Here is a 27,828-nt window from a genome sequence, read left to right on the forward strand (position 1 = left end):
GCGATTTCAAACTTACCTATGTAGGTATAATAAAACATTATAAGCCCAGGTTTTGGTCGGAGGCATCTTAAACCTCAAGGTCACCGCGACAATACTAGGTGAACTGTTCCGATGGTGTACCTACAGTGTGAACAGGTGAGGGACACAAAATCAGATAGTACGGTTTGACGAAAATCAAGAATGAATATTTGATTGGTAGGTAGGTACAGCTTATAAGTAAACTACATACATCTATATATATAAAAATCAATTGCTATTCCTTTGTCTCGCTAAAACTCGAGAACGGCTGGACCGATTTGGCAAATTTTGGTCTTGAATTATTTGTAGAAGTCCAGGGAAGGTTTAAAAGGTGAGAAAATATCAAATAATTGACGGAAAAACCCTAAAAACTGCCCTTTCCTTTATCCCATACAAACGTTTTCTAACTAATACGTAGAGTCAATTTGAGCTTTATTGCTATTGGATAAAGTTCATTGTTGGATAAATGCTATTGGATACTAAAAAACAAATGCTATAGATTCCCTACTAATATTATAAATGCGAAAGTAACTCTGTCTGTCTGTAATTACGCTTTCACGCATAAACCAGTGAACCGATTTTGATGAAGATGATGATTTTGGTACTGAGATAGAATAGACCTTACTTGATACTTTTTATTGCAAAAAAATAGCGGAGAATGGGTAAAAAGAGGGGATGACTGTTCATATGTAAATTCATCATTTTAAAAGCTGTAACAGTGAAACTTTGTATTTAGACACTTAAAGATAAACGAAAGAACATGGTCTACTTTTTATTGCAAAAAATACTGGAGAGTGGGTAAAAATAGGGGATGAATGGTCATATGGAAATTCGTCATTTTTAAAGCTGTAACAGTGAAATTTTGTATTTAGACACTTAATGAGGAGCGAAAGAACATAGGCTACTTTTTAATAAAAAGGGTATAAGGCGTAGTATGTTTGATAGAGGAGATTAATGTTTGCTTGAAAATTCGTCATTTTCGTTAATACGTTGCCTGTGGCTTCACTCGCGTTCGATTCTTATTTAAATACACATATACTTATTTAAATCGCCAATATCCCTACTACCATACTAATGTTATGAATGCGAAAGTAATCCTGTTTGTGTTGAGGTTACGCTTGCACGAATGTTTTTTTTTGGAATATAACAACGAAACAATGTATTTTTTTATTGATAGGCAATATATAGGAAATTAAAGGATAATAATATAGATAACCTTGGCTACTTTTCATCATGATTATAAAATTATGAATCGGCGGTCGTGGTTTCTTTGGAATACATATCTTTAAAAATGCTAACAGTAACATATTCTCAAGTAATTCACATTTTAGATGACATACGGCAGCATTTTGACCACTAACACCACTACGCGGACGAAGTCGCGGGCAAAAGCTAGATTCGATAAATTTTCATTTGTACATGTCAAATATTTGTTGTTTCTAAATTCAAATTCTGTAAATAATGATTGACATTTATGCATAAACTATGAAAAGGGTGAATAAACAATTGTCTGTATTTTTTTTAATCTATTGAAAATGTTGAAAAGTGCATTAAGCATTAATAGAAATTCCTCAAATATGAATTATGCGTGCGTTCAGAAATAATGACAACTTATCAACAGTTACGCGTGTGTTCAGAAATTTTTTCTATTCACGTTTTCGAACAAACGATGCTCTTTCAATATAGTCTATTGGTGTGAATGACATTGACATTCGTATTGCGCGTTTTTTAAAATATTATTATGCAAAATTAAATGTATATTTTTCAATATTTCTGAGAGATTATCATAATATTTCTTCGAGTTTTAAAGACTAAGAAGATTTTTATTTGCTAATAAGTGTTTGTTAATCAAGGTAAGTTCACATCCTCATTATTGATTTTTAGTAACTTTTGGTGACTACGAAATACTACAATTTGGTATACACGGTTATGCAGAAAATGTATGAGAGCTTTTTATTTTCAGTTGGAATTTCGTTTTAAACAATGCTACCAACCAGACGTACAAGCTTAGGCCGCAGAACTCGAAATACGGCAAGTCAAAGAAATATAAGAGCAAATCAAACTAATGAGCATCGCGAAGCGCGAAATGAACTTGAACTGAATCGATATCAAGATAGAAATGTTGTGTTTAATCCCCACAAAGCTGCATTCAGTTATAATGTGGCAATTGATTACAGTTCAGAGCAAATTGTTGCTATTGGACTAATGAACATTGTGTGTCCACATTGGGATTGAAATTAAAAAATGAAGCCTCTGGATTGTGTTGCGCCAGCGGCCAAGTCAAATTGACGCCATTGGTACCGCCACCAGAGCCACTACATTCATTGGTTTAATTTTTTGACTCATATCCAGCAGTACAATAATTGCTTTCAAATGACATCATTTGGGGCAACAAAAGCAAGGGGCAAGTAAGTATAATGGCAAACGTTTTTTTTTTTTAGTTTTAAAACCATGTATTTATTTTGTAAACAATAAGTCAAATACATAATAATAATAGTCTATAATCCGAAGACTTAATCAGCAACATTTTATAACATGTTGTATCTTATAGTGACATGAGCAAAGTGTTCCAATACTTGGTAAAGCCTACTACCTAAAGCTGCCGTGGAAGGCTGTTTAATGTCGAGGTTTAAAGTAGTTTTAATTTGAAATGATGTAAAGTATTGTGGCAGTATTTTGCGAGCCACATGGTGGTACAATTTGCTATACAATTACCTGTATACATATTTATATGCTTGCAGATTCAGGGATTCAAATATATCATCAAACATGTTTTTTATTGCCAGTGCCTGTTGAAGACTACATTTTTGCAAATATATTTTATGGACACTTCAGCAAGAGAAGTCGATCAGCGTTGCGCACACAACAACTCAGTAAAGAGATCCATTGTGATGAACAACTTCAAACATTTTTCCTTCAACACAATGAATTAGTTGCATTAGACCGATGCATTAGACCGCATGCCATCAGATAATCACAAAATTGTCATCAGAGCCGATAAGGCGAATATGTTGTATTTTATAGTGGCATGAGCATGGTGTTATTGGTAAAGCCTACTACCTAAAGCTGCCGTGGATGGCTGTTTAATGTCGAGGTTTAAAGTAGTTTTAATTTGAAATGATGTAAAGTATTGTGGCAGTATTTTGCGAGCCACATGGTGGTATAATTTGCTATACAATTACCTGTATACATATTTATATGCTTGCAGATTCAGGGATTCAAATATATCATCAAACATGTTTTTTATTGCCAGTGCCTGTTGAAGACTACATTTTTGCAAATATATTTTATGGACACTTCAGCAAGAGAAGTCGATCAGCGTTGCGCACACAACAACTCAGTAAAGAGATCCATTGTGATGAACAACTTCAAACATTTTTCCTTCAACACAATGAATTAGTTGCATTAGACCGATGCATTAGACCGCATGCCATCAGATAATCACAAAATTGTCATCAGAGCCGATAAGGCGCCTGCAGGACAGTGAAATGATTGAATCCTATGAAATAAACACTATTATGAAAATATATTTTGTTTTTTTTTAAATTAGTGAATTCCTTTTCAGGTATAGTGAGATCAGGAAATTATAGATTCATTTTTATATGGAGGATATTTATAGATTCCAATTCAAATCGAATAGGGACTCATACATAACTCAGCTATACAAAATAAAGTAGAGCATCATTGCTACGCGAAAGCGGTACGAAGTTCGCTGGGTCAGCTAGTATTGTATATTTTTTACCCCCAAAGAGGAAAATCCCACATAGCACCCACTCCTCGGGAATGATAAAAGGGTACTGTCAGCCACTAACTTTAAACAACCCCGGTGCCACGGTGTTCTGTGTCGCACGTGGGCGTGTCTGGCGCGGGAATCAATGTCAATTAATTCCTTTCCCCACCCTTCTTTCACGAGTTCGCAGAAGGATCATACTTGCGTCCTGGACCAGCTAGGTCAGGCTTTACGTTAGAGCTTGCGCAACTCCTTTCCAGCATAGTCAAACTATTGGTATGGGAACAACCACTCAGGGAGATGGGCGCTAATAACACCAACTGGCCCGAAGAGTAGGTACCATTCCCGAGCCGCATAAGCCGCCGTTGCAGAAAAGTCGATTTGTAATTAAATATTTATATAGATTAATATAATTACCTATATCAGGCGATGATACTCATACACTACCATTGAAGTAAGGACCCCCGAGTAGAATTAGCCCAGGGCCCCACAATGTCACGATTCGTGATCAGTGAAACAGCCGTGGTATCAGTCCAATCAACCAAGTACTCGTGCTGAAGCATGCATGGCACACCCACATGAAGATACCTCCTACTCACTTCGTTCTTCGTAATTTTGATTCTCTGTCGTCATCCAATCTGTGTAATCCTTCGGTCCGAGCATTTAAGTTTTCGAAGCATACCGCAATTTACCGCATAGACTATGGACGATAGAAAATAGTAGGGTGTGGTAGGGTCACTTTGTAGGTACTCGGTACCTATTGTTATATTGCAGTTGTGTTGGTTTTTATTTACTTGAAACCCCTGTTTACTTATAATAGATAAACATAAAGGTTAAACATAATAGGTACCTACTTATCGATGCTGAATGTATGTGTAGGCTCCTGAAGGGTTTTGGTAGGACTTCATTTGAAATGAATATCCAGTGAATACCATTCACACTAGATTTAGTAGAGGGCTTGATAGTATTGGTACCTTGGTAGGTCAATTTAATCTCATTGACTCTACCTTACTTTTGAACCTTGTACACCGAAATTACTAAAGAATTGGCGTGTGTCGGTTAGATTAGAAGCGTAATTACCATCAACTATTCATTCAGCATTTGTGTAGTTCACACATTTTGGATACAGGTAGGGACAGGTTGCTAGTCTATAATAAAAGACAGATTCACATGAAATTTTCTTACATGTATTGTTGTTTTTAATTCCTTACGCACAGGCTTCAATCCTCCTAGCTGTCTATACAAAACTACCTAGATGTAAAAACTACGAAGAAATATTTCATATTTTCAAAGTGAATGTTAGGAAGATAGGGTATATTTATAAATCATTTTTGTTGCATTTAACAAGAGATATGCATTGATCATAGTCGTCTTTGTAAAATTAAAATCGTCATTTAACACAAATGTCTATACATAGCTAGACAAGGTGAGATTCAAATTCCCTGTTTTACGTATGCATTTTATGCAGGGCTTTATACAGTAAGCGTCGAATGATTATTGGCTCTCAGGGCACTTAGCCGAGGTATTCCACATTGGGCACCCGTTTAAATGGCACCGATGATGTTCCATACTGGACACCCGTAGGTATTTATTGGGTATTTTTCGTGGGTGCCATGTGTGGAATAATTTTTAATTTTATATTTTATTCCAATATGGCACCTGCGCATAAGTAGATACTAGTGTTGGGAAGTTTACGTTTCTCAGCACGTTAAATAATATTGAACATGACCCGTAGAGTTTTTAATATAAACTTACCTATCATCATTCATCAAGTGAAACCTATAGCAATGAGCAGTGTGTGTTTTGAAGTAGGGTATCATAAGCAAGTTGGAGTTTGACATTAAGTATCTACCATTATCTATTTATGCGCAGGTGCCATATGTGGAATAAAATATATAATTAAAAATTATTCCACAAATGGCACCCACGAAAAATACCCAATAAATACATATGGGTGACCAATATGGAACATCATCGGTGTCATTTAAACGGGTGCCCAATGTGGAATTCCTCACTTAGCCATATCCAAATAAGCATTTATACATAATATATGTAGTATGCAAAATACAGATAAGATAACATTTTCTTACTGTATTCGAACATTTCGAATGCTTAGGTACAATTAGCAGTTGACTGTACTTACTTGGGTATTTAACCGCTTTTACTGAACCCTTCTATTAAGAATTTTATTTAAGTATAGGGTTCCATGAATTGATGACTGATTTGCATCTATTTGAGTGTTGAGTTGACTTTTGAGTTGCATCTATTTGGATGACCCAATTATGCCTAAATGATTAACGCCGACTATAAATATGTAGCTCCTTGTATCTTAGTTAATTAAACCGACATGCCGTAATAAGGGTGATGACTAAAACTTTCGATATACTTAAAGATAAAAACATTGGACACATTATTTTATATACCATGACGATATAGCTACCTACTTCTATACAAATATGTAAGTACTATAGACAAATTAGAATTTTGACCCACTTCTTAAAATTAAAACGATTTGCCTCCTTCGATTGTACTCTTATTGACGCTTACATATTTTTAATAATTTCGAAAGACCACAAAAAATAATTAAGTACCTAGTTTGTATTTATATTTCGTTTAACTCATAAACTGCACTCTTGTGTACAGGTTCATAATAATAAAAATGGTTTTGGCATTTAGATTTGCAACAAATAATTCTCGGTGTAATGACAAATCAAAGCGCGTTACCTTACAAATGTAGGTATGTTTTATACGGGAATGTGTGGGTGTGGGTCATAATATAAATTTGTCGATGGTACCAAATAACGATATCAAAATCAATTATTAATTTTAATTTATCAAAATTTCGTCATTTTGTCTTATGCCATCGAACTATTCAATAAATAGCGGAATATATTTTGATCTTTGCCTTTGTCATCATCCCCAGATTACAGGGTAATTTGAAAACAATCAATGGTTAATATTATTTTTTGTGGAATTGAATAACTACCTAAATTAATTGAACGGTGTTATAACACATTGCATTGCTAGTCATCCTTGCATAGCGTAATTATACATAAGTATGAAATGTAAGGTACACCGCGTCGATTTGATTTTCATTCAAAATGAATATCCGTCAACTAACACACATTTCAGTGGCACACATCATCAAATGATTATGTTTATAGGTACAACGATTCTTCAAATTTATAATTAAGAGGACGGCATTGGAAATAATTTGAAAAGAATGTAAACTGTTTTGTTTCTTCACGTAATATATTTTGTTAATTGGAAAATAATTTATAAAAAGAACTTTCTCCATTTTTAAACGACGGCTAAATGTAACAGTAAAAATAAATAAATATACACGTACAGGGATATTAAAGTACTCAATTTTAAAATATGCAACAAAAATTCGTAGTTAAATGGATAGTATAAAATTTTGGTTTGCAATAACAATAAGTCCACAACATTTAGATAAAATACACAACATCGAACCTTACCGGGGTCTTAAGGTTCTCTATAACTTCATCTATATAATGTAATGGAGTACATGAATCCATATTAATGACAAATTGAATCTTTATTATCTAGGTCCTAAACTAATGACATTACGTTTAATATTTTCGAGAAAACGGCAGAATTGGCAGAATCAAACAAACACCAAGACAAAATAAAACTATCATTCATAATCGAGTCTAAATTTCATACAAATGAAAACTAGGTATATGAAAATACAAAATAGTATAACATAAAGTAATTTAACGTCGGTTAAAAAGAGAATCAATGGGTCATTATCTGGATTTGGAAAGAGGTTGATCTCTGATTTCGTTTCTTTTCAGAAAAACCTGATATCAACTGGTTTATTTTATAAATAATGTTTATTGAAAATAAATATATATATAATTTGATTTCTTAATAAAATATATATCAAAGTTTTGAACAATAAGCTCAGGAAGTAAACACGTACGGTACCCACTACTCAGCAACAAGAAGTTGTTCTGTCAAAATGACAAAAGATTTTCATCAAATCAAACTTGTGAACTTGCATCATTGTGAAGCATACATGGTATATAAAGAAATCCCTAAACTACAAATTGATGAAAGTATCCTATATGCTAATGCCAGTTTCCTAGCATTTTCTATTTAAAGAGTTTCATGTAATATGAAAACGTAAGAATGTTTAATAGATAGATTTCACATTGTGGTGACCACTGACAACATTAAGATCAACAATGATAGTAACGACATAAATTATCATCCTAAATTTGATTACACAATGAATTATGTCCAGGTGGTTTATTGATTACATAATTATTTGAATTAGCACAGGAAATTCATCTGAGAATAACAATAATTGTAACTCTGTGTTTTAATCAAATTACAATATAGCCAGCATTATTGGCTCACTGGTTGTCAACTATAAAATACTTAACTAAAGAGATGTTCTGTGGCCCTCTCAATTTCCCATTCAAACGTAGAAAGCGCTACCCTAGCTTGATCTTCATCGATACCCATCTCTATTAATACTTGAACCTTCTGATTGAACTCCCAGATGACAGTAGGCCCCCCAGCATATACATTGGTCCAGTGACTAGCAGTCAGATTAAACAGCCGTATGTCCTCACGGTATTGCTTAGCCACCACAGCATCTTGGGGGTCGTTTGGCTCTGCAGCTGACAGGAGGGCCTGGATGGAGAGCAGCACTGTGCGCAGCGTCAGGGCAGCCGCCCATTGATCTTTAAGTATGTCTAAGCAAATAGCGCCAGTTACCGAGGACACGTTAGGGTGCCAGATCTTTGTCATAAAGCGAATCTGAAATATAATGACCTAAAATTAATGATGATACAAAATCATCTAGATACCGTTTATACTAACCCACCGTTAAAACAGTAGTGTCAGATGATCTAATTCGCGAGCCGTCAGGGGATTCCGAAAATTTGCTATATTGCTATTATTCGAGGTAGAATTCATGTCCCATCTTACCCCCATCATTAAAAATATTTCGCTTGCTACGCAAGGCATATATGTAAGTATAACTAGTTTCATTTAGAAAAACTGTAGTGGGCGAGATTAATCCCTTCGCAGGCAGGTGGCAATACGGCAATGTTCATGTTTGAACGCAATTCAAAAATAAAACAATTTGATACAAGGCCTTGTCTTACCTTCGGCGGATTGAATGGGTATGTCTCTGGCACCTTGATTTCAAGTAAGAACGTGCCTCCTTCGTATGGTGTGTCCGGTGGGCCAGCAATCTCGCCTTGAAGCTCCGTCCAGCTGTCGTTAATCAGCTCCAATTTAATGCTACCGCCTGCCACCTGCAACAAAATAAACCAGAATTCAGACAGGTCATTATAGCCATAAATACCAGAATGTACTGGTACCAGTAGTACCTTCACTACCTGGTTACCATCTACCTACCACTTTCTCAAGTTGATATTGATTATTGTAATTCAATGTTTTGTGTCGTTATGAATATCTCATAAGTGGATATCCCGGCTGGTCCATACGTTTATATTCCGAGATACCAAGTGTAATTTACGCATTTGATCAAAATGGCAATGGCAATTCGGCTAGGACTCAAGTGACTAAAGCCCCATAGTTCGATAGCATCCGAATTCAGAAGCGCGGCGATTTATGCATGTAGCTGGTGATTAAAATCGACCTTGTAATGTAAGGGAGTCATCATCCAGTCTTTTTCTGTATCGGATGCAATTTCATACTACCACCGAGTGGGCGAATCCCCTGACGACCTATATCTGATACTGCGCTCGTTTCCATTTTTTCTTATAATCAAGACCTAATAATCTAATTTCCCATTATACTGAATTATTTTTACTTACTACCACTACATATTTATCAAAAAAGAATGGGCTCGAAACCAAACAAGTACCAACAAATTATTTTCAGTTTATTTTCGAACAACAAACGCCCAGTAAAAGGAGAACTAGTTGAGAATACAATTTGTTTGAAAAGAAAATGTTATTCAGTCATATGGTTTCGTATTGTTTTCCAACTTCATGTTTTTCCAGACAGTATTTTATTTTTTTGAGGAAAAATCGTCCAATTACTTCTGCCGCCTGGGTAGAGGCGAGAGGTAGTGTCAGACTCGGACAGAGTCGGAGCTCCGGTAACGTCATACAAAAAGGGATTCGTATAAATGCGACCTTAGCTGGTTGATAGTGCATATGTAAACATAACAGTAACAAATAAAGTTATGATATATGTACAAGAAAACTCATTAATATTATAATAATAGCGGAAAATCCGCAATATCTTAAACTCTATATTAATGAGAGTGGGAAATACCTTATTTAAGAATTAGCCTAAAATTGTTTCCAGACTATTCTCTATTCATAGACAAATGTTGCTTACACTATGCAACCTACACTAATTTATTGTATGTCAACGAACGAAATGTGCATGTACAATAGAGTTCAAGTACATGCAGAATTGACCAACACATGTTATGTTACAATGGTCAGGACAAACAATCTCAATCAAGTCAATAAATTGAGATGCACAGCCAATAAAAAGCTATTAAGTATCCATTTGCTTTAACTAATGATCAAGGTTAAGTAATACACTGTCAATTTATTGTTTTATGATAAATGTTCTTCCTTTCATACAGATAAATCAACAATCGAGATAATTAGAGAATTGAATTAATTAGAACTGTTAGTCTAATTTTGTAAAAACCTTCATCTCTGCTAGCATCAATCACATGTCCTATACATGTTTACTAACAGGTTTGTTTGTAACAAAGAAGACAAATAGAAGTTGTATGTTCAGTGCCAAAAAACCTGACTTTGCATATTTTATAGATCATTATGTGAATGCGAATATACAAAGAAAATGTATAGTCATAATGATTTCAGATGTGTTTATAGCTCCAAAAAGATTTTTACTAAATATAGGTAACATTTTTAAGACACACATAATTTAAGTATGATAATAGGTCATCAGAAATGATCAATATATAACAGGGTAATTGGATATATTCCACAAAACAACTTAGCTACCCACAACCCAACTTAGTTACTATGTGATATTAAACAAAAGAAATATTATAGTTAAAGATATTTTCAGAAACCATAACAAGTATCAAATTGCTAATTAACCTCAAGGTAAACATCTGAATCTGATTGGTTCTAGGTAAAACTATCCCTATTATTCCATAGAGATACACCCACATAATACCACATGTGGGTGTTTTATCTATATGTGGAATTGTGGATACAAACCACCTCAAGCTATTCTTGTTAAAATGCTATGGAATTTTAACTAGGAATATAACCTGTGTATAGAGTACTACCCTTTTAACAAGCCAAAATGTGACCAGCATACTACAGAGTCGCAACTACAAGACAGACTTTTAAACATTAATCAATTTATTTATATTTTTCCTTGACTCGTTTTAGTCTAAATGTGTACAAAATTCAATATTTGTTTACTAATCTTATATTGTATCAAGAAATTATAGTATTTTGTTTGTATATATATTGATATCCATAAATTAATATTCTAATTCATCACATCCTGACTATTTAATGTAATAATAGATTTATTTTGTTTATTCCAAATGTTAAGATATCGGAGGGTACATGAGAAATGCTAATTAGATTCTAATAGGAATAGGTTTTGTCTACTTTAATCGCAAAAGCACACACATGATATAAAATGTAGGCCAAAACATCATGATATTAGAAAATAATGAGAACAAGCAAAAACAAATAGTTACAGCAAAGCAATGTTATATGGGTACATGTTGTAATAATATGATTCAACAAGCAAGTGAAGGTAAATACAAATTTCGTAAATTATCATGCAGTTTTTGAGAAAACTAAATAAAAATATGCCAACAACAGATTGATAAAGGAGCGATAAAACATCAGTACGACATAACAAACGTGCTGAATCATTCACATCGCAAAACGAAACAAATACATTCAATCACAACATCATTGCAAATTTAAATTGGGTGAATCGCATTACTTTTGAGCGCACTTTGTACTCGCATAGATCGATGTTCTCATAAAAATATGACATCTAACAAAACTGCAAGTAACTGCGGCCATACATGTTTTTATGTAAACACCACAAAAAATGGCTTAAGCTCACCTCTTCACTTTTCATGACCTCCTTGAATTCTCGTTTTATACGTTTAGCTGCTATATTTGCCATTATTACAAATTAAATTTTGTTAGAACAGATACCGAGACGAAAGAGAACCAACACTCAAAGCAGGCAGGCACTCGGACAAGCAGAATGGCATTGGCAATTTGGCACTGGCAGATAGCGATAGATACCAATGTAATGTTGCCAGATTCAGATAAAATATCCTACTTAATCGAGTTTGACACTTTTGACGTTTGGTAGAATTATGTTAGAATATGGTATAAAATATTTTTAACTACCAATAATAAATTACTGATGCATTGTTTAAATTCCATTTTATGATAAATAATAAACGTAAATATTAAGAAAAATAACACATTAATGAAAAATATTTTCTAAGCCAATGTACATTTTAGTGAATAATTACTTACTCTATGGACTAGAATTTTAGTAATATTTTATCGTCCTTTTATAAATGTTGAAAATAAGTAAAAATAACCTATTTATGAATTATATTTCTGAGTTGTGTAATGAATAATATAGAATAGACTTTGCGTTGTTTTTGCTTGTTTACTTCCGCTTGGATGAAATATATTTTCATTCATTACATTTCGCTCTGTTCGTTCATTTACTCTATGGTTGATTTAATTTGGTTCGATGTTCATTCGCCTGAAATTTCGGCATAGACTACGCTTTCGGTCTTTACAAACGTACTTCAAATCAAAGGGCTTTATGCTATGGTCGATTAATTGAAAGTGTTATATTATTTTATTTCGTTGTGTAAAAATTCTATCCATAGTATCATAACTAAACGTGAATGTAGAATGATGTCTGTCGAACGTTTTCAGTCGTGAATGAGCTTTTTGTGTTAACTTGAACAAGTTATGGCCAGTGTTTTAAACAGTGTAAGGACGAAGTTATGTTAATTTACTCCCCATGTCACCGGGTTCCACCTATGTACCTGGCACTTGAAGGTGCGTTGCATGATGTTTACTTATACAATATTTGTGTAATTTACTTTATTATGATATTAAAAACTTGGAGCTTTTCTGTTAGAATGCTAATACTTGAGGCCTTTGTTTCATTCAACTCTCGCGCTAACATAAATAACTTACGTTTAGGGCTATGAAGGGCCTTCCTTGTACACGAATACATTCTACTTTATGCTCGTTGATTGATATGCTGGCCTGCATGTAGCTTTAAACGATTTACAAATTTAGAATTTCGTATTTGTTAATTTTGTGCTTGTAAATTTTATTTTGCGTTAATTATTGAGTGTTTCCGTGTTAATTACTAATAAATAAAAGACCTGTTTAACTTTTAATTAGTTTGTTAACATATATATTGTTTATATACAGTATAAACTGGTTAGAATAACTCCTTTCAAGGAATGTACACCAATATAAAAAGTAACCTAATCGAATTTAGGTCACTAAGGCCTTACGTTTGTGGCTGTTCAAATTGTTGTTTACGTATTGTCTTTATGTTCTCTATGTCTTTAAACCTATTACCCATCTAAAACATCTTTAAAATGAACAAATCGTAATGCTTAAACAACATTTCAATGTTTGTTTATTATCTGTTTGTGTACTGTGTATCTGCCTACGCTAGATAATACTTTCGTGATAAAAATACCTAAGCGTTTTTTAAAGATTTGTAGAACACAGAGTAAACAGTTCTGAATTATTTATTTGTAAGAAAATAACTATGCTTAGAAAGATAGGACGCATTATGGCAGTATGAAGGTGATTGCTATCAGTTACCATAATTTCGTAGGATTGTTTAATAACTACACCACTTTTTTTTGTAACTCGATGGAAATCCTCATGGACTTCCAACGCCGTGGGGACGATGGGGGGGGGGTGTGCCGGACTATGATTCGCTCGAACAACTTGCCTATCTCGTCCAGCAGTACGATGGGCCGATAGGCAGACGGAGAGTCAGCCGGGCGTCCTGCTTTCCTTATCAGAACCAGCTTTCCGGATTTCCTTTGCGGTGGAAACCGTCCCTGTTCCAGGCATGCGCTCATTAGACTTCGCAGTCGAGGCCCGAGTGCCTCCATTGCCAGAAACATCCCATACCCGACCAGGAATTCCGTCGGACCCAGGGGCGGTATTTTTGGCCTTGAGCCGAAGCACTGCCATTTTTAGTTCAACCTGGGTAACCTCGGGTATTTCGCCGTCTCTCACGGTGGGTGCCTACGGCGGATCCATAAATGGTTGTATATGAGCTTCTCCTGCCGGTAAAAGGGCACTCACAATATTTTGCAGTAGTTTCGGCCGCAAACTCTGGGTTAATGGAGGCGCCCAAGGGCGAAGTTTACCCCGTACAGCGAGGTATGGGCGTTGCCACGGGTCCCATTTCAGTGCAGCAAGCTGCTACTTGTGGGCCTCGGCCTTGGCCCGCATAATGGCAATTTTGAGTGCTTTTTTCGCCGCCCTATAGGCATCATAACGATCCGCCTCGACGATGTGCGCGTCCGGTGCGCGGAGCCGTCTTCTCAGATATCTGGCATACTGACGCCTCGCCGCCATGCAGGCAGCATGAAGGTGCTCGATGTCTTGAGACCACCAATACACTTGAGTACGCCCGGGCAGCGTGCGATGCCGAAGCATCGCCGCATCACAAATGTGTGTCATTGCCGTCTGGAACCACTGCGTTTCTGCCTTAATGTCATAAAGCTTATCTGGTGCAAACACCCAAGCTTGGACGATGGCGGCTTCACGAAGTAGTTCTCGTTTGAGCATCTTCAGCGCCCACCGTGGACCAACCTCAATGAAACCTCGCGATGATCTGATACCGTCTCTACCTCCTCTAGAACTCGCCAATGCTCTTCCAGACATCTGTAACATCGGCTAGGCATTGGCTCAAGGAACTTGACTTGAGCCGAAACCCATCCCACTAGTACCTTTTGCCCAAAGGCTAATTTCTTTGCCGCAGCGACCGGGCAAGACACCACTAACCGCACTCGAGGTAACCAGTAATAAGTAATGGTTGCATAAGCAAACATTACTTATTACTGCTATGCAAGATAATTGTTCAGGGATTAGGTTAGCGTCAAAATACAGTCAATTTGTTGCTACGTATTTTGTAAACTGTGCTTCATTCCAATAAGAATTGTCCTCTAGTTTAGTTATAAAATAAATTGTTTCTAACATGTTTAATTAGAAATTATAATACTATGGATTGTAAACCTAACTAGGTACAGTGTCGAAACTCAACTATTGCGTTCGATATCCCTGCCAATTCAGTAGAAAATGGAAAACGTGATTTCACCTTTGGTTTAGTTACTTCCCGTAGTTATCTAAAAACACTCCCGTCGTTTTGCTCACCAGCAACTCTCGCGCGGAGTCACCCGCTCTGCTCGTCTCCTATTGATCGTAGCGTGATTTTATAGCCTATAACTTTCCTCGATAAATAGACCAACACAAAAAGAATTATTCAAATCAGACCAATAGTTCCAGAGATTGCTTATAGCGTCGTAGTAACCTACCCTTTTGCATCGCACGATCTTTTTCCCTCTAATTCTGTAACTGATGGTGTGGAGGACGTTGTAAATAGTAGAATCCAAAGCGTGAGGATCTAATCGGGGTAACGCGAATGTATTGGTTAGCTACGACCACGAGGTATTCCCTTCACTTTTCTGGATGAGGGTGTCCGATGAGGTTGTTGCCGTCTTTTCTTGCTATGTGATCAAAATATTCAAGGACCCTCAAATTGCCTCAAATCCCGCATTCGTTAAAAGATTTTGAGTTCACTTAACTAGTATCGAAAAAATCGTTAGTCCATTTTACTGTCCACGAAGTAGGAGTACCATCCTCCAACACCACATCTCATTAGCGTCCGTCATACGTTTGCAATCTGCTACTTTTAGAAAATGTTTCTAAAAGTTTTTCTGTCTCTCTACATGCGAAGCCACATCACTTCGCTTATCTTCTCCGTTCGGCATAGGATAGGATTAGTTACCACTTCCGACTCGTTTGCAAGCACAGTAATGTCGTCGGTTTACGCGAGATCTAGAAAAACCGTATCTACTCCAATCCGAAATTTTCGGTTGTAGGAGCACAGAAAGAAATAAGTAACTATGTATGTAAATCCTATGGCAACAGATTCCACATATTTTATTAACTTTTATAGACACAAAATAATTGTGGTAAAGTGGGTGTCACAAACACGCCCTTTACTGATATTAAACAAGAAATAGTCTAGTAAAAATGACCACATTTTTCTAGTTTCTGCCTGACCTTACCTTCCACAAACTTCGTATTTCTGATTACCCGTAATGACAACCGGGACCGGGTGGTCGTTAAGAGCCCGCGCCACGCTGCGCCGCCGCTAACTTCAGGAACCCTGTCAATTATTAGTACATATTATATTTATTTAACCTCAACATAATAATATACCTATACTATATTATCCACAAGACTAGTTATTACTGAAATGATATTGATGAAACGAAATGAAATCAATATCATTTCATTCAAAAAAGCTAAGTAGGTAATGTTCTAAAAATTTTGAAAAAAGAAATAATAATACACATGCCTTTTTTTAAGGGAGTGTCTGCCTATGGCATCATAACTCCTGAACGCATGCAGTGATTTCAATATTTTGTATTAAAAAAAAAATATATATGTCGCGTTGGGGGACCGCTTCTAACTATTTCATACTTATAATTATATAAAATATATATATATATTTATATACTAACTTCTGCCCGCGACTTCGTCCGCAGAAAAAATCTTGTTTTAACATAAGATTACACTCGGCGCTATTCTCTATCTTCCAATTAGTAAAAGATTTTTTGGAATCGGATCAGTAATTTCGAAGATTACCGAAATTTTCTTGTCTGCTCAAGGTTAGTCCCTTAGTCGCCTTTTACGACACCTTCAGGTTGAAATGGTAGGATGATGTCATTAAATAATTTATGGCACATATCGATCAATTATAATTACGTCAAATACGTACCAACGAACGAATGAACGTACGTTCTTCGGTACCTATTTAATTTAATGCTTCTCTATATACAATATGACTGTAGCTGCTCGCTGTCTTTCTGTTGCTAGACGCTGCGAGCGCTGAGCGCTAGTCTCCCTAAACCTCGTTTCAGAGACATGCTGCCTTAAATCAGCGAGACGTTGCGCACGTTCAGCGCTAGTTTCTCGAGCACGGGCTCGCGATGCTCTCACTTTTAGGCTAGCGAGCCGCTGTGAGCGCTCGGAGCTTGATTCTCTGACGTGTGCTTGCGAAATATGTTCTCTATTTCTTGAGAGGCGCTGCTCATTTTTTGGGGCAGATTCTTCCGTACGGCGTACTCGAGCTGCCCTTGTCTGTGATGTCTGTCGGGACAATTGCGATTTCCTTTTAGGCATGCTCGTTTCTTTATTAGAAAACAAACTACACAGACTTGAAAAACAATAAATGAATAAAGAGCGACTCGACCACCGCTTTAATTATACTAAACAATCGTAAAGAAATTACAATATTTACCGATTACTCATAGATCTAAACACCCTTCTCCCGCACGCGCACCCCTGGCGGTGATGCCCACTTTGCAACGGGCCGTGCAGCAGAAATATTTATAATATTTTAATTTCACCTCAACTTCAAAACCAAACGTCCAATTTTAATCATTCAAAGACCAATTTTTATCAACATAAACTGTACTTATTGATGAAAATTTATTTTGATAAGGCCAAATCTTCCCAACTCGACCGCGCGACTTATTCGTCAACTCGGCCGCAATAAACTCGACCGCACGGTCGAGTTGGGAAGATTTAAATCTACCTATTATTTCATTGTGCATCTCGACCGTAGGAACATTCACTATGCGGTCGAGTCGACTCGGCTAATTTTTGTGATTTTTTTTATTCGTCAATTTGACCGAGTACAAAATGTACATTTGAGTAGAAAATTTAAGGTATATCATGGAAAGATTTATTTTGTTAGGCCGATTAAAATGCGTGCTGTGCTAACACAAACATCGTAGATGTTTCATTAGAATCACCCTTTAGTTTTGTAAAATGTAGCATTTTAATCATGACCTTACAATTTACATATATCCTGATTAGTTAAAATAGTTTTGTCTCTCTCTCGCAACTTGGAATTTTTATCGGTGGAAAGAAATGAACCTAATACTCAACTGAGCAATGCCTGATTAAAAAACATCTTTTTATCTGTCCTTAATTCTAATTTTAAGTTATTTTATATTATATAATATACCCAGAAGAACAAAAATTTAATTAGAAACGAAACACTTTTGTGTATCACTGTACAATAATGCCTCATATTTTCAATGTCGGTCGAGTTGACGAATAAAAGATACGAATAAATAGCTTCATCAACTCGACCACGTGGTTCGGCCGAGATGCATAATAAAAAAATAATTAATGTTTGAATTTCCCGACTCGACCTCGCGGACGAGTTTATTGCGGCCGAGTTGACGAATAAGTCAAACATGTCTAAGAACACTCGCACAGAAGTCATCTTAAATACAAAAAAAAAACTAAATTGAAATCTCTACATGCGTTCAGGAGTTATGATGCCACAGACAGACAGACACGTCAAACTTATAACACCCCTCTATTTGCGTCGGGGGATAAAAAGGGTCAAATACAATTTAATCGCCTTTGACTTTGCAGTTTATACTCGCATGTTTCCAAAGATACCTAAATAATTTTCTATCCCTTGCATTCAATAATTTGCTACGAAAACGGAAAGTGAACTAGTTAACTAATAAAAAAAACTATCGCCAAAATCCAACCAAGTACCTACATGTCAGACTGGAGTGGACGAAGGGTTCAGTCTGTAACATTTTCTATATAAATGGCAAAAGGCAGCGTTTGTTGTAAATACTGAAATGTCCGAACTAACTTTTTAAACCTTGACATTGCATAAGTTGCATACTAGTTTGTGCCCGTGTTTCCGTTGCCGTTGGATAAAAAGTAGCCCATGTGTTATTCCAGACCATAATCTACCCCTGTTCCAACAGGACAGAACAGGGGTTGAAGAGATCGGATAAGATTTGGAATCCAAATCTTATCCAAATACAAGTAACTACATCCTGTCAGTACAGGAACAATACACGAACTAATACGAGTTAGGCACCACACGTTAAAAAAAATTAAACAATTTTTATTTAATTGTCCGTCTTGTAGATTATTTTAAAATATTAGACACGTATTTTTTATTTTCTTAAGGAACCAAATAACTACTAGTAAATATTCAAAGACATCGATTTGAAATATCGTGTGACATCACTTCTGGGTAGTAACATTTTTTTATAGAAATTACGTATTTGCTCCCACTCCTAAACTTTGATTCGCTTTATCTAAGTTTTGTTATCTTATAACTAGTTATGACAAAATAAAAAATACGCGTCTAATATTATTTCATTACCTAACCGACGGAGTCAATAGATTTTTAATATTCAGAGCCCTAATTAATTTAATTTTCATCATCCCTACTCTGTATTAAAATGCACTATTAGTTGAGCAAAGAAAAAATTGCCATCTTACTCTGTTCCTCTTAACAAATCCTTTACTCAATAAACTAGCGTCGAGCAAAGTCTTAAAAAAACAACCCCTGTTAGCCAATCTCCAATTAACCTTTCCACCAGGGACCCTCCTTATTGTACGATGCGAAGCTATGAGACTGAACTAATTAATTATACTTAGGAACTAAATCTATGGGAAAAATAGAGACTCTGATAAAATTATGATATGGTAAGCAAAGAAACTAAATTGACGAGCATTTGTTGGGTTGAACTTATGTCAATCTACTATATTTCCATCTAATAATGCCGCATTTTTCATGTAAACTGAGAGTTAGAAAATATTTTGAATTTTCCCAATAGTTAGCATTCATGCGGAACAGTGCAGCTTTTCATAATTCAATATTGGGCAAGAATACTTTTATCTGAAATATTTGCAAAGAGTTGATATTCTTGAAGATATTAAAAATGTTTTCAATCTTTACAATGCCGATGCAGAATGCCATATAAGTTTAGGGAACAGAGAGTAAAGTTCCCTAAGCAAAGGAGGATCCTCCGACCAGGCGAGGTGATCAGCCTGGCGGGCTTTCTGCCCAACTGTTGTACGTTGGGATTTTCTATCCGTGTTAATTCGCATGCAAACTTCATATGTGCGATGCAGGATAGTTATGACGTCATCCGTTGATTTGCTCGTCGATAGTCTATGTGCGACGTCTGTCATCTGTCACTTGTCAGAGTGTCGCCACATCACTCCCCCCCAAGACCGGAGGTCGATCCTGTTGAGACGGCTGTCGATGCTTGCGATGAGCGGTGCCAGAGCCAGTGTAGAAATTCCCTAGTTCCAGTGAGTCGGAACTATGCCGCTGAATGCCCAGTGAGTCGGGTGAGCGGTGCAGGGTGATACTCCAGTGAGTCGGAGTAGTGAAGCTCGCAGTGTCCCACGGTGAGTCGGGGAATAGATGCTGCGAGGGTAGGTGCGTAGTGGCTGGCGTCTGCGTTGACGGGAGGAAGACGTCCTCAGACCGTGTGCAGAGTGCTGTGCCTAGACGCTGATGAGGCCGTAGGGAAGAACCAGGCTGCATATCTTCGATGTAGCGTGTGGTGGTCCCTGATGAGGCCGAGGATGCTGGTTGGCTGCGACTTGATTACCGCTCAGCGGAGAAGTGATGGGTGAGGGAGATGGCGATGAGGATGACGGTGCTGATCTGCTCCGTGAAGGTTGGTTTCAATCACGTCGGGGGTCACCACTTTAGGGAACAGAGAGTAAAGTTCCCTAAGAAAAGGAGGATCCTCCGACCAGGCGAGGTGATCAGCCTGGCGGGCTTTCTGCCCAACTATTGTACGTTGGGATTTTCTATCCGTGTTAATTCGCATGCAAACTTCATATGTGCGATGCAGGATAGTTATGACGTCATCCGTTGATTTGCTCGTCGATAGTCTATGTGCGACGTCTGTCATCTGTCACTTGTCAGAGTGTCGCCACATAAGTATGTGAATTAAAAATGAGACGGAAAGGAAGAGATATCGAATAAATGTTCAGATCCTTATAGCATTTGAGTTCAGATTTTGTAGTGTGAACATTTCATAGCTCGAACACCCAATAAAAATAGTTTTGCGACTTATGTTAGCACGTAAACTCGCATTGCGTAGATATGATTCGAATATCGTTTCGATATGTTTCCTTACAACCGATGATATCAAAATTGTATTTATTATCTTCAACTAACTTGCTAATAATATTTTATAGGTAGCTTATTTTACTAAATTTCTGGTTAATGTATAACTAATATGTAACGACTATTTACCTATATTGAAATATTATCTTAAAAAATCTCACCAGCTATTACATAGGACTAAATGATGAAAAATGGTGAAAAGTGGGTGTAGGTACATTGTATAGCGGCATTACGTGCCGTAATGTGCACCTCTGCCCTCCCCTTCAGGGATAAAAGGCGTGACGTTGCATACATATCTTTAAAATTCTTACGCAACGGGGACTGAATACAATCAACGATCATACTGTCTCATCACTCATGTAATTACTATAGGTACATATTATACAAACCATAGATACAAACTTTACCCCCTTGTTTTCAACCCTTTAAGGTCATTTAAAACAACATAGTTAATACAGCAGACGTCTCAATAAAACTCCTGTTAAGTACCTACGCTAAGACCCAAACGTACACGATGAGATCTTTGATTGACTACGGTGTCTACAAGATTCTCAATAAGAAATTGCATACATTTACATATTAAATAAACCAGTTTCGTACCGAATAAACTGTAAAAAAAGAATGAATAATGAATTTCCTTCAGGTTTCCTCAACCGAGATCCAATTTCGTCTTGGTTCGGTTTGTTACGGCGATATTATCGAATCGTGGACTAAAAATAAGATATCTTGAAAACTGGTTATTGAATTGACTTTGAAATGTTGGAAAATGCAGCACCAATATCCACTAATTTCATTTCGTGGTCGTTCTAGGAAATCATTCACTTTAATATTTACAGCCAAGCTTCAATGTTATTATTTATGAACACAAGACAGTCTGAAGTACATTTTCTCTTTTGCTAGGAAAACCCTATGAAATAATAATATTTATGTTTGAAGGAAAATCTTGTGACAGTTTACAGTGCCCAATGGAGAAACCGCCGTACTCAGAGCCACTTAATAGTCACTTCGCCCAGTCCTTGGGACAGCGTTTTCAGAACAAAATATTTACCAAGGAATAATTCAATTCCTCTTCAATAGGCTATTTGACAAGATTTAAAAAACTGTTTCATATTACCTAATAGTTAACCCATAAACAGGAGGGACCTGTTTTAGGAGGTTGTCACCTACTGGGCAGTTGATGCGAGTTGACAGATAAAAATAAATAAAGTAATGATCAGTGGCATTACCACTATAATGCCAGAATTAGAAAAAAATATTAGCTAGTGGTAGAAAATCACTTTTAAAGTTCTTTCACCTCCTGGTGACATTGGTAATTGAAGAGTTAAGTAATTAATGTCTCAAGAGTACGGCGGTTTGATTTCACCCACCACCTCGCACATATGTAGTCGTTCCGCTTGGTATTGAAATAACTACCTACTTATGAAACAGTAAAATAACTTTTCTTGAAAGCCGTAGGTAATTTTATCTGGATTGTTAAACTCAACTGGAGTAAATAACTATATTTAACTATGTAAATATGGGACGGTTAGAAATGAAATGGTAATAGAATTTAAAGTGAATAGACCCATCTATACAATGCATCAGTCTTGCCGGTCTGATGGACATGATTACTTTGGACTGGTCGTGGCACAAAGTTGGCTGTGAGGACCGATACTTTATTCTGAGTTCCCGTCTAGACCTATAAGAGAGCACCGGACTGTGACTTGGACCTTTACTCAAACTCTGACAGTATTCGACTAAGCTTTAATCTCGGATAGTACTCGACTAAGTTTGTTTCGCCTACCGTATCGGGCCGTATTGGGACCTTACATTGCCCCTTTGCTATATCTTAAGACCCTATCAATCGAAATGTGATACATGTGTATTAACCAGAACAGAAGCTAAATACCTATATAGGTAATTCAGCTAAAAGTTGCTGTAGTCCATGTTTTGAAAAATCTCAAAGGAATGAATTCAACGGAAAATTATACAATGTACCAAACTTCCTTCACAGTTATATAGAATTTGAAGATAATATACCTAACTAGGGCATTAAAATAATCTTACAAATTAGTTTGAGAAGGCTTACCTTCTCAAACTCTCAAATTTGTTAATAGTTAATTTGATTCTCCTTATTAACCCTTTAACTTAATTGATCCGGCATTGATTTTGAGCATTAGTAACTACCACGGACCGCGCTCTAGCACTCAACCCTCCGTAGCTAACCACACTCAGACATGTTTATTCTCAATTATCTGCTAATTGTGAGTTATATCTAGGTGAAGCTTTAAAACCGTACGTGTTTAGCCGCTCCTGATAGCAAGATAAGGAGCCTTTACCCGTTCAATAATCTCAATAATGTGGTTAGGCCTTTACTATATTATTAACTCGTGAGATCTGTTTTTTCTTGTTAACGCACCTTGATGTAATTTACATATTGGACGAAGATTCCTACGTATACGAAGACAAAAACTAGTAGGTAGGTACCGCAAATATTAATTGGCAATTAGATAACTATTTTATTATTTTAAACAAATACATAGTTAGATGTATGTATATGTAAAATGTATGACTATATGATTATAAATGACCACTGCTGACCAAATGCCTCATATCGTATGGCAAAGGTTTGAGCATTAATCAATTCTTAGAAAGCATATAATATAACTCCAAAAAAAAAGCAAATTGGTAGTTGCCGTTTAGTAGTTTTGAAATCCTTGCGCCCTAATACATGAGAAGCGGGCGTCTTAAACCTCCTTAAAACTATATGTCACAACGAGGCGACGTTTTTACTTTAATAACGTAATGCTTTATGAGTTTTTATGATAAAAATAACTAAAGATCGTAATTACTGCTAACACGTGTATTTCAGCCGGTATGTTTTCAGTAGTCTTATTATTTCTTTCGACTTTATCCAGCTTCGTTAAAAGTTGCAAACTTGTCCAATCTACTTTAATCCTATTCGTCTATCTTCATTTTTTATATTTAGTTATGGGACGTATTTCCACTCCTCTAAATGACCGTTTAAAACACATTGAGCAATATTTTTGGTGCGTGCCTTAACTAGAACATAATGATATTAATAAAAATTTTGGTGAATATACTATTTCATTTTCATTGGAGGGTTTTATTTGTAAATGTATTACTTGAAATGTAATTCACGAAATAAAAAAGTTTTAAACATGTGGGCAAAGAAAACGGTGGGTGACCAAATACTTTTTGAGCGGCAGCGACGGTACCTTAGAAGAAGGATTCCTTACGTAAGAAGGATTTGATGTCTTCGTTCGGACAAACAAAACCAGCCCATTATTATTAAGATCGTTATAAAAGGATCATCTGTACTTTTGCTATGTAATACCCAAAATAACAGCCTGATAATGAATATAATCCCGGTTAGTTTTCCTTAAGACGGATTATATTTACTCCGAGATATTTTTAACCGACTTCAAAAAAAGGAGGAGGTTCTCAATTCGACTGTATTTTTTTATTGTTACCTGGTAACTTGCGATTGGGTGAACCGATTTTCATGATTCTTTTTTTATTTGAAAGCTGGTGCTTCCCGTGTGGTCCCATTATCACCATTTCAATATCTGATGATGGGATCTTGTAGAAATCGGGGGAACTCTTCAATAAATAACAGCAGATTAGCCGTGATTGTTGCTATAGCATATCTAAGCATTGTTTACGCTATCACACAACATAAATCACGCCTGTACTCACTAAAAAGGTTATAAAAACTATTTCGAAAAAAAAAAATGTTCAAGGGCACTTACAACGTTTTACAAAAAACGCAATACTGAAACTAAAATAAACATAATTAGATGTTTGTTCTGATGACATATGAACAAAACTCTTTAAATTTCATGCGTCCTAATTACGTTAGCTGGACCGTGGTCGCGGTACTGTCCCTGGGTAACCGTGACCCTGAAAACGTAAAGGGCTATTGAAGGAACATTGTGTAGTATGACTCACAGTGTTTTTTAGACCCTAAAAATTTCCCTACTCAGATTATCGCAGTAATCGATCAATCTAACCATTCTAAATGCACGACGAGAACACCCGAGTGACAGTTCTAAACAGTTTATTTTATAAAAAATCGCAAAGTTGACGTGACCTTGTTAGGGTAAAAAAAAATTCATAGGAAAAAAAAACACACAAGATATCTATTTCAATTAAATATGTTCAGATAGAACATACTTAGGCGCATATTTTCAATATTTGATTATTTCCAACCGCCGCCAAAATTTTGCGTAAAAAAATATTTTAACGATTTTCTTTTTTATTTTTTTTTCTCCATATTAACAAAAAAAGGCAACATGGGACTAGAGCAGAAAAGTGTATGTATGTATATTTTTATGTTTGTTCCCGCATTTCTCCGGAGCTACAAGTCCGATTTAAGTAATTCTTTTTTGTAGTACATAGGTATTGTTTAACTTAGGGAATACTGAAGTTTCACCGAAATCGGTTCAGTAGTTATTGAGATAGAGAATTTTAACCGAATTTTTTAATTGCGATACTGAGTATCGCAACTAAAAAGTGTGAAATAAAATACTTTTTACAAAAAAATAAACCGACTTCACTAAAAAATTTAAAAATAACTTTAATTTCGGAAGTCGGTGTAACAAACAAATAATACCGAGAAACACCGACTTCTGAAATTAAAATAAGTAAAATTAAATACGTAATTATATTTACTCCGAGATATTTTACGTATTTAATTTTACTTATATTCAGATCATTATTTTTCAAGGAACATGTTAGGGACTCTTATGTACCTCGTTCAAAGCTGGAGCAAAGTTTGTAAGGGGAAGTTTATGAAGGTGTGAGATAGTGTAGAGGAAGTCTGGAACTTACATGTTATGCGACAAGTGTGTTGAGAATAGGGACTTTCTGCTAGAAACTAGGACTTTTTCGGTTGTTAAATCTGTTCAGAAACCTGAGCGTTTAGTTTGTTTAAAATTCCAAACATTTTCAATAACCCAACGTAAGGGGTGCCATTCGTTTTATTGCTATTTTTTTGTAATTAAAGCGACTGGAACGCTGTTGTCGGATTCAGTTAAAATTTTTCGTTGTGAAATTATACACATAGACGTCAAAGCCGACCGAATAAAAAAATATAGAAAGGGTACCCGCCCAGTCTCGCTCGTCTTGTTTATTAAATATTTACTGTTTGTTGGTGTCTATTTATTTGACGAAGTGGTACGGAAAACTCATTTGCTAATTAAAATTAGTTCGCCGCTGGTCCTTTTAAAGCATACAGTATTCATAAAATGTAAGTTAAAAGAAAACTGCGAGTTGGTATTCAAAGATTACTTTATTAAATTGGTTAGTATTTGATACCTACGATACTTGTTGATGATAGTTACTCTCTGGGGCTGTCGCTGTGTGCACAATAGAGGTCTTTGAACGATACAGTCGCGTACTGTGGCGCTAAGCGCGCTCTCAAACTGTTGATACCGTCTGTACACGAGCTTAATAAGGTCCAGCTTTTATGTCACGGCATGCAGTAAATACGTGTCTCCTACTTGCTTGATTGACTACTAATTTGCTCGGCAAATATTTCCTTCAGCTATGGGTTGTTTTTAATGTTGGGCAGTTATGAAATATTTTGTGAGTTACAAAATTTGCACCTTGTAAATAATATCACGCAACGGCCCTTTCGACTTATTAAAACACATTAGAACTTGTTCGCACAGCTAAATTAATTTCGCATCTGTGATTTCGTTCTGACACGATGCGGTGTGCGGTGCGATATTTTTAATTATTTTATTGTACAAGCTCTATTGTCTTCGTAACTTCATTTTCAAGTTTTATCTATGTAATAAAGATCAAGAGTTCTTAGGCATTGTATCGAAGTTGTAACAGTCATTGCCTTCTTGGCAAGAGGCTCGATGAACACCTGTGGAGTTACCCTAGTTCGCATCAAGAGTTGCTTGAAGTTGCAAGTGTTCTATCATAGAATGTATTACACTCTTCGTTATAAATAAACTAAAGTACTTACTTAATTAAAACTAACGAATATATCTTTGTAGTACCTGTTTTAAAAGAAATCTCAACTCTTCTATACCACCACAAAACTTAAATACCGACGAACAATAGTCTGACTGAGGTAACTTGAAGAAGGATACTTTCTTCAATAGTATTGAGATCTTGTATGGAGCTTAGACAGTCCTGGCTTTTCTTTGCAGTGCATTGAGTGGTGCACTCCAAATCTTAAGTACAAAAGAGGTCTTAGGAAATGCAATTTGTGCTTATTTCGCGAGGATTCATTCAGTAATTTATTGGTCAACCAAAACAGTATGCACAAATATAATAATTATATTGTTGAAACCTAGTTATAAAAAATTCCGGCTCACAATAACCAATAGTCGATTACCTTGTAAAGTCCCATAACTTTAGTAATACAACAATTTGGAGCACGCCATTCACGGTATCAAAATAAACGGGTGTAACTAACTATCCTGCCCAAACTTTTTCGCGAAACGCTTCCCGAACGCTTCTTAAACGAAATTCCAAATTAGTTTGCCCGGCAAATGAGGTAATAGTCCGCCATTATTACCTCGTTCACTCCGCAAACGAAATATGCGATTTGTGACCTTATTAGCACATTCCGGGTCATTTAATAAAATGGTATAAAATTATCATATCACTTCAATATTCATAGGTTATCTTGTTTATTTTTCAAAAACGTTAGAATAACGCCAAAGAATAAAAGCACATGGTATGCTTTATTCTTTTACTTACGTCGTACATTTCCTACATTGTATTTCAGGAATAATTCCGAATCCTACGAAATAATGAAGTAAATTGAAATAAGTAAAGTTTTTCGGTTACGTGGCCGC

The 27,828-nt window shown here is 36.0% G+C and overlaps 2 protein-coding genes across 3 annotated transcripts in view; one reads left to right on the forward strand and one right to left on the reverse strand.

Annotated features, from left to right (window-relative positions):
- Positions 1 to 4,913: 4,913 nt before the first annotated feature.
- On the reverse strand, positions 4,914 to 12,072 carry LOC118264940 (ubiquitin-conjugating enzyme E2-22 kDa). Its single transcript, XM_035577614.2, has 3 exons — positions 11,846 to 12,072; positions 8,890 to 9,042; positions 4,914 to 8,539 (listed from the first exon to the last, which is right to left on the reverse strand). The coding sequence occupies exons 1-3, from the start codon at positions 11,906 to 11,908 to the stop codon at positions 8,156 to 8,158; spliced, it is 600 nt and encodes a 199-aa protein (XP_035433507.1). The 5' UTR covers positions 11,909 to 12,072; the 3' UTR covers positions 4,914 to 8,155.
- A 434-nt stretch (positions 12,073 to 12,506) lies between these two features.
- LOC118264898 (discoidin domain-containing receptor 2) overlaps positions 12,507 to 27,828 on the forward strand; it is a 45,859-nt gene continuing 30,537 nt past the window's right edge. The window contains exon 1 of one of the 2 annotated variants that reach the window (XM_035577562.2): positions 12,507 to 12,816. The gene's annotated coding sequence lies outside the window, so the exon portion shown is untranslated. The remainder of the gene's footprint in view (positions 12,817 to 27,828) is intronic. The other variant, XM_035577543.2, reaches the window with a different exon arrangement.

This window comes from Spodoptera frugiperda, chromosome 25, assembly GCF_023101765.2.
Source record: "Spodoptera frugiperda isolate SF20-4 chromosome 25, AGI-APGP_CSIRO_Sfru_2.0, whole genome shotgun sequence".
Classification (NCBI taxonomy): domain Eukaryota; kingdom Metazoa; phylum Arthropoda; class Insecta; order Lepidoptera; family Noctuidae; genus Spodoptera; species Spodoptera frugiperda.